Here is a 12628-nt window from a genome sequence, read left to right on the forward strand (position 1 = left end):
CTGCAAATTGGTAAGTTGATCATCCACCCTCCAATCATCAAACACACCAAATTGCAGCTCTCTAGCCTCAGTAGTTTTTATTTTATTTAAGGCTAAAGTTAGCCATAATCGTTCTTCTGGCAACGATATAGGCTAGGCCACCACCGGTCCGTGGTTAAAGTTTCATGGGCCGCGGCTCATACACCATTATACCGAGACCACTGAAAGATAGATCTATTTTCAGCGCATTTTTTAATTGTTTTTATTACAAAGATATTTAGTGGTTGCTCTTCATTTCAATATACTAAAAATATTTTACCTTTTCACTAGGTCTAGTTTTTTTTGCTGATTTGAGTTCCTTTTGTATCGGTGCTGTTGACCATAGTAGTTGCAACGGCAGGTTACACAAACAGATCGCTCATACTTTTTACAGTATTTTGTTCTTGGGGCCTATCCATTTTACGAGCTTCAGTTTTAATTGTTGGTAGAGACAAAATACTCCAGCATCTTGTACCCTTTGATAAAAATATATTTAGATATAACAAGTTAAACTGACATTTGCACGATTAAGTAAAATAATGTATTATTCCCAGATGAAAAAAAAAATTAGCGAGTCACAGTCAGGGGATAGTGCTGTCAGTGCATCTCATTTGGCACACTGTAGGCCCTACTAAAGACTGTTTACAGTGTCCCTCCTGCCAGTAGCTACAACCAATTTTTAACCTTTTACTTACCTCCATTTCCACTGCCTTTCTTCAAACTTGCTGTCCAACCTCTCTCGCTATAACTTCTTAGTGCAACTGTATGGTTTTCTCCCAGTTCCACATTTAGCTCCCCGTAATTCATCTTCTTTATTTTCTGGATCTTTATCTTGCTGCCCAACCATCCAACTCACTCTTATCACTAAGCGATGAATGGCCGAAAGTGCCCCAGTGCTTGGCTTGACAACCCGAACTTCTTGAAATCAAACCAAAAGATATTAGCTCAGAAATAATACATAATTACATATATTCGTCCAATGCTCCCATGATTTATGCTTTAACTGAAAGTACAGGGTAAGAAAAGACCAATCTGTAAAAATACTTTATTAAATACATACAAATCTGCCAGTCTGCACTCGATATATTGTTCTGGAAAAAAAAATTGCTTTGGGGAAGAGAAAGAATTGCAGTCATCACTGTTTTGTCACCTTGATCGCAGTTGATAGTTTTCCTTTAAATACTCCAGTGAACTTTGCATCATTAATCCCAAAGGATTACACGCTAATCGCACCAAAAGCACAATGAAACAGGGATCCAGGAATCTGGAATCAATGCCGACTCTGAACTTTTGTATTTCACTGTCAGCTCTGGGGAAATCATGATTGCTTTCGCATTCCATATGAGAGTTGTAAATAGGTCGTAGGTTTCGGTAATATTCGTGCCATGTATTGAAAACTGACAAACACACAGACAAATAAGTACAAATTCTACTAAAGAAAGGACGTGCAAACATGTCTTTCATACGCATTCTCTCTCTCTCTCTCTCTCTGCCAATTCCATTTGCTCTGGGATCTTCCTTCCCTGCTTTCCATTCTCTCTCTCTCTCTCTCTATCTCTCTTGCAATTCCATCTGCTCTGGCATCACTCTTCCCTGCTCTTCATGTAAGAGCTGGAACTTAAATGACTTAAAAAGTCATTTAATCCTGGAAACATATACAATATTCCTTGGAAATATATACCAGACATCTTATTTTGATCATCTTTCACGCTCCTCACAATAAACGAATATATATCTTCCAAATAACCAGATTATATTTGTTACTCAGGGCACTCACATAATGCAAAAAGCTCCATTAACATTTTTATCCTTTCATCTACTCATATACTTCGATTTCATACCAAATTCCAAAACCATTTCCATAGGCTTTTGGTGAGAATAGATGTCCCTATTTAGGAACAATGAATACAAATGGGCTGTTTTGTATTTTAAAAGATGGCACCAGAAATATTACGTAAAATATCTTTTAAAAGGAGCGAGACTGGAATGGTATCACATACACTAAAAACACTTCCCTTTACCTGAACTGCTCTTCAGATGTGCCATTTATTCACAGTAAAAATCATCTACCTCTTAATTCGATGTTGTCTTCAGTATCAAGTCTGTACGAGGCACCAAGGCGACACATTCACAAAACATCTGACCAGCAGTTACTCTGTTTTTGATTCTGCTTTTTGAGAATGCGACCAAGGGACCATGTGAAGACTGCATGTTCCCCTCGTTCCTTTTGGTTCTTCAGCTATCTAAAAATCTTTAACCCTATTTTATCCTGGCTTGACCGCTTCAACACTTTCCCTCTCATACGCCCTTTCACTTCTTCGTTTTCTCTCTATCTCTCTCGCACTCTCTCAATCTCTCTTTCCTCCTATAACCTTCATTATCTATTACTATGGGCTTCGGATGGTGGGCTCTTTAAGAACAGAAGAAACCCTGATTCATCCTCCATTTCCCCAACAAAGAAGAGAAGGAATTCTCGGAAATGAGTCTCCACCCACTGTGCAGCCCAAACCATCAGCTTTACAGCCCTCTTGACTAGAGGCTCCAGTCACCATCACTGGTCGCTGTCTGCGAGCACTAGGAAAAAAAACACTAGATAAACATATCACAAAGCTTTGTACATCAACAAAACCTTCAGTTGTAACAAGGAAATAAGAAAAACTAATAAAGCGAAATACAGTATAACGGAATGGTTAACATATTGCATAATAATAATAAGAAGAAAATAAAATCCTATGAACACTTATTCTGGGCATGTTAATGCCATGGAAGAAACCAGAGGAAACTTTTGAAGGGAGGGATGCTGCCTTCCAGCCACCTTCCAGGACTGTTTCTAAGCTGACTCATTTTCCATTCATTTTCAAGAGAACCTGTGGGCAATGTAGCATATTAGGTATACGGGCTTCACTTATTTGATTTTTAAGCTGAACCACGTCTTGATATTTTGATATTTACAAGTTTAACATGGACCCAGGAAGTACTGCAATGATGCCTCAAATCAAAGACATAAAATAGTAGGTTTTAAGGTCACACCAGGTCATTTGAAGGATTATTAGCCCAGCCATGAAAGTTTTGATCTTATAAACTTACAAGCTATTATCAGGCACATTAAAGAATAATTACACCCATCCTTACAAATGGGACTGGAATGACTTTAATTATTGTGGTTTCAGTTAAAAAATCTTCACCCTCGATTCTGCCAGGACCCACAGGTTGTCTGGTGTCAAAACAGTCCTGGAACTAAATATCTTTCCAGGCCATCATTCGTTCTTGGATACTTAACAAGTCCAGGTCCTTGATGAATGAATTAGATTGGATACAGAATTCTTCCACTGTAAACCAGTTCTTTGCTTGATTTTGTTACACATTTGAACTCAGAGCAAAATCCAAACAAAGGTACTGAGACACTCAAACTGCTTCAGTTGCAAAGAACAGGTGATAAAGAGGGTGGGAGAGCAAAGTAGCACCTGGCCCGGAGAGTTCCTGGTCCAATAGCACCTTCTACAGCAACGCCCTTCAGTGCGGAGGCGCTTCACCCAAAACTGGTAAAGTCTGAAAATCAAGGAAGAACAAACAATGAAATGTTACTCTTAACCAACATGAAAACTTGGGTTTCTTATTACTCTACCTTTCCAAAGTATTTCAAATCATAGTAAACTACCTAAATACCATGAAGAACAACCTAGATTTGCAGCCCATATTCAAAATAAAAATAATGCATTACACTATACTTTGAGAAGCATTGGCTATCAACCTGAAGGAATGCAGCTACTGTTGTTCACAATTCCATCAACATTTATTTACCAAGCTTCTTTGCATTAGCCAACTCCAGGTAATTCCTCGAAATTTACCTTGCTTTCAGGACAAAGACCATGACGATCAAGTCTTGTATACTCTCGTCCTGAACGAGGCCTAAGTGTGTTAACAGAAGATCGAGCCAGCAGTCTGTGAAGATAACACAATACACTATGAAAACAATATGCTATAAGTTACATTTTCAATTTTTCAGCTATAAACATGTTAAGAAAAATACACAAGCAATAAATGTATTATGACAATGATCTGTGCATATTTTACCTATCATGATCAGATGAAGAATGAGAAGAAGATAGACTCAGAGTGTCGAGGTAGTCACTCATGTCAGAGGCACCAGATGAAGTGGACTTAGCATCACCACTACCACTGCTGCTACCTCCACCACTGACAACTCCAGCAACACCACCCAGCTCTTGACAAGATGCTGCTACACCTGATGAGAAATGGTGCTGTGTTATATTTTATAACAAAAGTTTTGCTTCTTTTCAGAAATCTATCTACAAACATCATCATTTGAGGCTGATAATTTTTTACAAGCACACAACTTTTCTGTTAGAATGAATGTTGAGTTTAAACTTGACTATACCTGAATGTGATGTGGGTGCATTATTTTGAGGATGTGGTGGACGTCTTGATCGCGGCAGAGAAGCATGTAAACAATGTGATGTGAGCAAACGGTCCACAGCTCTTGGTGACTCGCATACACCAGAGTCACTACTAGAAGCAGAATCTCGATTAGCTGGTGGTTTGCCAGGTACAGAAGATGATCGACGCAGCACACATACACCATCAGAATCTCTGGTGTTATTCGTTACAACATTAGGTTTGGCTGTACTGACTTCTCCATCAGTGCTCACGCTCAAGTCAGGAGTTATACTTACTCCATCAGTATCCACACTATCGTGGCGTAGATCACAGCCACTATCTGTCGCAGCTTCAGAGTTGAGACATTCGTCCCTTCTTCTCAAAGAGGAAGTAATTGTCTGCCTGTGAGTTGGTGTAGCAGTTGGAGTTGTGGCTGGCGATGATGGCCAAGCCTCCCTAGGCCGAGAATCTGCAGAGGTTGATCGCCTCGGGGCAAGGACAACATACCTATTACTGCTTGCCACAGATTGAGATCGACCACATCTGCTCTCTGCTATACTCATAGAGCGACTGCGATCACTGACAGGCAGAGTTTTAGTTTCACCTTCATCTGTGAGTGATTCACAAGGCACCAATGCTGCAGAAGGTTGAGAGGGTCCCATAGGGAGGTAGTGGGGATCAGGGGCAGGTGGTCTGGGTGCCATTGCCATGTAATGGCTCTCTGGATCTATTTTTGAATCTGTGGAAGCTGTTAACATACATTCCCCTGTTGCAGGCGAGGTAGGAGTTTTGTTGGTAGCAGTTGAGGTAATCTGCAACTGAGATGTCATGTTGGCAGAAATCGAGGTATTGGTTGTAGGTTTAACAATTACGGAAGAGGGTTGGGTATTAATTGGGGTGCCAGCCTGCAAAGAATTTGAAGCAATTTTCACATCTTTTACATTTTCATAAAGAGACAGACTGGCAGCAAACTCCAAGTTTTCATAATTAGCATGAGCAGTGCCTGTAGGGGGGTCACGATGGGGAGGGGGAGGTGTTGGAGGAGGTGTTGGGGGAGGTGTAGGTGCTCGAGGCTTCCCGGTCTTTTTCCTTTTATTAACAACAGCATATAGTGCTGCTGGTTGCTGTGTTGTTTGCGGCTGTTGCTGCGAGGGCTGGTTATGTTGTGGTGGTGTTGGTGGAGGTGGTGGATGGCGTAATATTGTACCTGTATTTGCGTCAACAACAGGCATTCGACCCTGTCCATCTACTCTCAACTGTTCTTGTGCTGTGTCCCCATCATCCTTCCTCCCACAGACTAAAGATCCAGCCCAACCAAGAACTTGGCCACAGCCAGGAGCAGCTGATGCCAAACCTCCCTCACACCATACCCCAGAGGATGGTGCCACACTATCTACTGAGTCCCCCGGAAGAGGTCCTTCACAAGTATGGATCTGTGATGCACCTCCATCGCACATGACTAGTCGCCTGGGTGTGTCATAATGAGCAGTAGGGGGCACTCGTGGTGGTGGTGGGATATCATAGTTATCCATTGGATTAAGGGCTACACGAGGTGGGTTTGTTACACTCTGGCCACCAGACTCTGGCTGATTCTGTTCCGCTCTGTGTTGCTGATGATAACACGGGTGCATATTTGGATGCTGGATATTACCTAAAGGGCGCGGGTGGTCGTACAGGGACTCCGGTGTGGGGGAGGGGGCAGTCATGCCTTCCCACGACCCCCGCGCCCACGTAGCCGCCCACCAGGCCCCTTCTTCCCCATCAGAGCTACAGAGGGGTGGACCAGATTTACTCACAGTAGAGCAAGCCACCACAGACTGACTCTGGCATGACGACCGCCGCGTCCATGGTGGCCAAGGTGCTGTATGGGCATCTGAATAGTGGCTGTCATTTAGAGGGTCAGGCAGGGTATCCCGTGGTGAGGTAGCTGTGGCATTGGCATCAGAAGCTGCCAGTGAAACAGTCTCACTCAGGTCCATGACACTAACTTCTCTTAGCCATGACAACTCTGTGCGGCTCTCTGCCCTTGAACCTGCAAATCAGGCAAATGTATACCAGTTAAGCAAGATATATTTATAATAAAAGTTGTTTATAGCCACCATGACATTATGAAATATGACTTGACAAAATTTTTAGTAGAGTAAAAGGAAGACATTTCTCAGACTGTCGGTACAACATATTTCTTGAAGATACACAAAACAAACACCAGTTTTTTTGTGAGATTTATGCTTACATTAGATCATCAAAGAAATGAAATATATAATTAAGCAAAAGAAATCTAAGCATCCAGCCATAATACTTATTATGATATCATAACAAATAACTGACAGATAATCTAAATACGATTCTTAACCGATACGAACGTCCTCAAATATCATCATCAAATGCTCGAAGTTTAGTAGTGAAAATCTGCAAACAAAACCCATCCTGAAAATGCTAACTGCTTCTGTCATTGTCAGGGCAGTGGAAATTTTGACTCGCTGTATTCCGAGCTCTCTTAATCTCCTCGCATAATTGTTTTGCAAGTAAAACGATACTCTTCAATCTGATTACAAAAATTGCAACGGCAACCAAGGAATGCTATCCTCGTGGGCGAATATTTCACAATTTGTTGGGGGTTTCACGAAACGTAATTGAAAAAAAATCCTTTACGAATGAAAAGTATAATTCGTTTATTTTTATACACTGAGCTAACGTCTGAGATACTCTTACCGAACGACAAGCAGAAAGGAAATTAATTATTGAGAATGGTTTAACACATGGGTTGTGAAACTCAATAGTAACGCTGCTACTTGTTTTTTTTATATAATTTTGAAATTACTCTCTGTACGATGATGAAATCTGATTGGAAATTCTCCGTCATTTGCAAATCCTGCCCAGTGACTTCTTCATAACGGATCTATACCACAAAACGAGTTATCATTGATTATCAGTTAATACAAAGGCATGTATATGACTAGCTAATAATCTAGCTTAAATAAACAATGGTCTAGAGGACTTGCAAATAATTAATTCAACAATACCAACTAAATCCTTGATTAACCATGCTTTCCATGGAAACTTTAATATTCAGAAAGTAAAGACAATAATGTTACATGGGGGAATAAGAATAATCAAAGAAAAACTCTTTATATACATACATACATACAGACATATATATATATATATATATATATATATATATATATATATATATATATATATATATGTGTGTGTGTGTGTGTGTGTGTGTGTGTGTGTGTGCATGTGCGTGTATGTGTTTTCTCCTCACCTGAAGCTGTGGGCGGTCTGGATCTGGGCTGAGCCAGGAGTCCTCGGGCGGCCTGGTCGATGGCGTGAGTCACGGAATGGGGGGCGTCGGAGAGGGCCACGTGCACGCCCATCCACCTCCCACATCGGGATCCTCCCTCCCACACCACACGCCCATCTACCACGCCGTAACGCCTACGAGTTGGGGGTGAGAGTGAAAGGTGGGCGTTATTTCCACAATACGACTGAATACATACAACCATGGGTAACCATTCGATTAATAAGTTTCTAACTCACATCGTGATCGAACCCAGGATTCTGAAATGAGTCCTGGGTTCAATCCCAGTGCGAATTATAAATTTATTTCTACTAAGAGTGATTGTGTGTTGATTATTTCAAAATCATTCGAGTATCAAGCTGTAATAGAAATCATTGTACTTTACGTCAGAAGTAATGAAGGAAAAGCAAAATCATAAATGAAATGACATAGAAGAACAACATGAAAGTACAAGAAGGAATAGAAAGGTCACAAAAGAAGCACTGAAGGCGCAAAGAATAACCTATTCAACATGAGAGCAAATGTATACAAGCAATTATCTTCATTTCAGAATCATTCATTTTCCCACTGACTGAAATTTAAAGCCCTCATTTGAGAATCATTCACTTGCTCCTTGACCGAAATTCAAAGCAATTTCCTTCATTTAACAATCATTCATTTCTCTTTGACTGAAATTCGAGGCAATATCATTTATTTAAAAATCATTCATATTCTATTCGACCGAAATTCGAAGCAATTTCATTCATTTAAGAATCATACATTTTCTCCTACACTGAAATTCAAAGCAATTTCCTTCATTTAACAATCATTCATTTTCTACTTAACTGAAATACAAAGCAAAATTATACATAGCAAATTCCTTATTTAAGCACCATTCATTTCCTAACTGACTGAAATTCAAAGCAATTTCATGAATTTAAGAATCATTCACTTTTTACTTGACCAAAATTCAAGGCAATTTCCTTCACTTAAGAATTATTAATTTTCTCCTTGACTGAAATTGAAATCAATTTCCTTCATTTAAGAATCAATCATTTTCTACTTAACTGGAATTCAAAGCAAAACTATACAGAGCAAATTCCTTCATTTTAGCATCATTCATTTCCTATTTGACCGAAATTCAAAGCAATTTCATGCATTTAGGAATCATTCACTCTTTACTTGACTGAAATTCAAAGCATTTTCCTTCACTTACGAATTATTAATTTTCTCCTCGACTGAAATTCAATGCAATTTCCTTTATTTAATAAGCAGTCATTTTCTACTTAACTGGAATTCAAAGCAAAAATATACAAAGCAAATTCCTTCATTTAAGCATCATTCATTTCCTATTTGACTGAAATTCAAAGCAATTTCATGCATTTAAGAATCATTCACTTTTTACTTGACTGAAATTCAAAACAATTTCCTTCACTTAAGAATCATTCATTTTCTCCTTGACTGAAATTCATAGCAATTTCCTTCATTTACGGATCATTCATTATCTACATGACTAAAATTCAATGCAATTTCTTTCATTTACGAATCATTCATATTCTCCATGACTGATATTCAGAGCAATTTCCTGCACTTAAGAACCATTCACTTTTTCCCTGACTGAAATTCGAAGCAATTTCCTTTATTTAAGAATCACTCATTTTTTTTAAATGACCGAAAATCAAAGCAATTCCTTCACTTAAGAATCATTCACTTTCTCCCTGACTGAAATTCAGAGCAATTTCCTTCATTTAAGAATCACTCTCTCCTTGACTGAAATTCAAAGCAATTTCCAATATTTAAGAATCACTTTCTTCTTGACTGAAATTCAAAGCAAATCCCTTCACTTGAGCATCATTATGAGCATCATTCATGTTCTCCCTCATTCATTCCCTACTTGACTGTAACTCAGTCAGGCGACCTTACCTGAGGTCATGGGTTGACCAGGCAGCCAGGAGTCGCGGGGGTGTGCCGGTGGTCAGGCAGAATCGGTGGTCTCTGACGTGCATGCGCGCAGGCCCGGCCGACACGCGCGACCTCGGGGGAACTTGCAACACCTGCACCAGAAACTGTTGCTCTGTTGCATGAGAGGGGAGAGAGAGAGAGAGAGAGAGAGAGGGAGAGAGAAAAAAGGAATATTAGCTTAATACGACATGACGGTATGAACGGAGAAATGAATTTCATGTTTGAGAGAGAACGGAATAACAACAGGTTAATACGACATGACGGTAGGAATGGACAGATGAATTTCACCTGTGTTTTTTTGTGAAAAATGTTTGGGAGAAACCTCTGTATATATTTAACCTTTTTTATTAAATAGTTTTTATTTAAACTGAATTACAAATAAATAGTTGTTGTGAAATGTAGGTTGTTTACGCTCAGAATTACTAGATCAATATGATGCATGTTTTTAAGAAATGCTTCGGAGATCTCTCTCTCTCTCTCTCTTTTTATATATATATATATATATATATATATATATATATATATAAATTTTTTTTTGTGAAATTTTACTCATTTAAACTGAATTAATGGGAAATCTATGTTATTTCAGCTCATAATTACTAGATGAATCTGACGGACGCCTGTGAGGGGAAATATTTGGGAGAAGCCTCAGTACTTAACCATTTGTGAAATTGAGGTTATTTAAACTCTGAATTACAATGCACTAAACTGCATGAATTTAATGTGTATGTTTGAATGCGGGAAATGTTTAGGAACACCCTCAGTATTTAGCCCTTTTTGTAAAATCTTCATTCTAAACTGAATTACACACACATCCCTATCGTGAAATCTAGGTTAAGCTCTAAATTACAATACACTAAACTAAATCATAGATTAACCTTAAAATCTAATCAATTCTTCCTTTTGAATACAGTCAGCATTCTCAAAAAAAAAATCATAAAAAAAAAGAAACAAATACCTACATAACATCAAATCACCCACATTCCGACGATACGCAAACGAAAATCAATCAAGACAATAAAAAAAATCCCAGTCATTGTTCTGATTCAAATCAACAAACAAATCAGGGAGAATAAGTAACCAAGGACCTCAAGCAAGCAATCAAGCAAGCAAGCAAGCACAAGCGGACGTTCGTATATAGCGAATTTAGCCACGTATTTAAGTTATTGATTGAACTGCCAACATCAGGCGGCGTCGCCGGGCTAGAGCTGTCATGCAGACTAAGAATTCTATCGATCCGCTTAAGGGAAATTCAGCTTGGTCGTTTATCCACTGGCCATTCCACAACACAACCGGACGGGTGAATAACGCAAGATGCTCGTCGAGATATTGAGAGAGAGAGAGAGAGAGAGAGAGAGAGAGAGAGAGAGAGAGTTAGACGAAGAGAGATAAAATATTTAAGTTAAAGAGAGAAAGAGAGACTATTGAATATTTAAACTAGAAAGAGAGAGAGAGAGAGAGAGAGAATATTTAAACTAAAAGAGAGAGAGAGAGAGAGAGAGAGACTTTATATAAAATCCACGCCCATCTCACTGTACGCCCTGAATCACAGAACACCCTGGCCCCTTCCCCAACCCCAACCCCTGAAATAGCCGCCCCATCCCACACCCTACCCCCTCCGTGTACTCCACATTCAAATTAGCTTCACTCTCCTGCGGGCATACATTTCTCTCGTTCTGCCCAAACAAAATTATTTTTTCCTCTCCTTTCTGAGTCAACTGCCCTAAAATAGTTGAAGAAATCCAATTTTCCTCGAGAACTCTCTCTCTCTCTCTCTCTCTCTCTCTCTCTCTCTCTCTCTCTCTCAGGTAAGAAGGCATTTACCTGTATCCCAGACGCTTGCTCGGAAACGGTGCATCTGTCAGTGACAACGACACTTGTCAATCATCTTTTATTTTTTGTTTCATTTTGTCATTGATTTTGAATACAGATGATTCTGTTTCCGTCACTCTTACGTTAGGGAATTATTCAACTGCCGTCATTCTCTGATTTTTAAAAAAAATTCCTTCGGTGAATTTTTATTCACGAGCGAATACAACCTCGTATGACATACGTACATACATACACACACGCACACACACACACACACACACACACATATATATATATATATATATATATATATATATATATATATATATATATATATATATATATATATATATACATATGAACACATATGAATAAAGTTTGAATAAAGCCCATCTTCAATTAACTTTTAATAATATTCGGGAATTTCAAAGTTAATTTCGTTATAAGATCATACAAGAATTGAAGTCCTTTCTATTACTACTCATGATGTTGAGACTGTATGACACTGCTGGTCATGCTATTATGATTATTATTTTTATAATTATTATTATTATTATTATTATTATTATTATTATTATTATTATTATTTCCAACTGTGAGAGGCTGAGAATGGCACGGAAGATGGCAAGTCTAAACCAGGACTTCAATACTTGTAAAACATCTTTGTTACAGACAAGAAAAATAAATGTATATTTACCCTTCATTTTATTATTATTATTATTATTATTATTATTATTATTATTATTATTATTATTATTATTATTCGGGACACCAGAGCATTTTTCCATAAAACCCTTACCACGATATACTTAAACCACCTTTCCCTAAAAATACCAAAGACACATGAACGTATTCACAATGGCCAATTCCCATCCCTTCCCCTACCCTTCTTCTTCCCCTCCCCTTCTCCTCTCCTCTATCCTCCCCTCAACTCCCATCCCCTCCACCTCTCTTCCTCTCCACTCAACTCCCCTTGCCCCTCCCTACCTATCGCTCCAATCTTAAATTACAGCCACCCGTCAGATTATTTACCCACACCCTGAGATTACGAAACAGATGTCTGTACCTGGGAGACATTTTGTACGGCTGCTGCGGCATTTCGAGTGCAAATTACCCGGGATACGAAAAAAGAAAGAAAAAGGAAAAAAAATA

The 12628-nt window shown here is 38.9% G+C and overlaps 1 protein-coding gene across 1 annotated transcript in view; it reads right to left on the minus strand.

Annotated features, from left to right (window-relative positions):
- Window positions 1-1049: 1049 nt before the first annotated feature.
- LOC136839225 (mucin-5AC-like) overlaps window positions 1050-12628 on the minus strand; it is a 288209-nt gene continuing 276630 nt past the window's right edge. The window contains exons 5-10 of the mRNA XM_067104966.1: window positions 9626-9776; window positions 7688-7860; window positions 4418-6448; window positions 4093-4264; window positions 3867-3960; window positions 1050-3567 (exon numbers count right to left, since the gene is read on the minus strand). Coding sequence (XP_066961067.1) covers window positions 3532-3567; window positions 3867-3960; window positions 4093-4264; window positions 4418-6448; window positions 7688-7860; window positions 9626-9776 — 2657 coding nt within the window. The 3' untranslated portion in view covers window positions 1050-3531. The remainder of the gene's footprint in view (window positions 3568-3866; window positions 3961-4092; window positions 4265-4417; window positions 6449-7687; window positions 7861-9625; window positions 9777-12628) is intronic.

This window comes from Macrobrachium rosenbergii, chromosome 6 (assembly GCF_040412425.1).
Source record: "Macrobrachium rosenbergii isolate ZJJX-2024 chromosome 6, ASM4041242v1, whole genome shotgun sequence".
NCBI lineage: Eukaryota > Metazoa > Arthropoda > Malacostraca > Decapoda > Palaemonidae > Macrobrachium > Macrobrachium rosenbergii.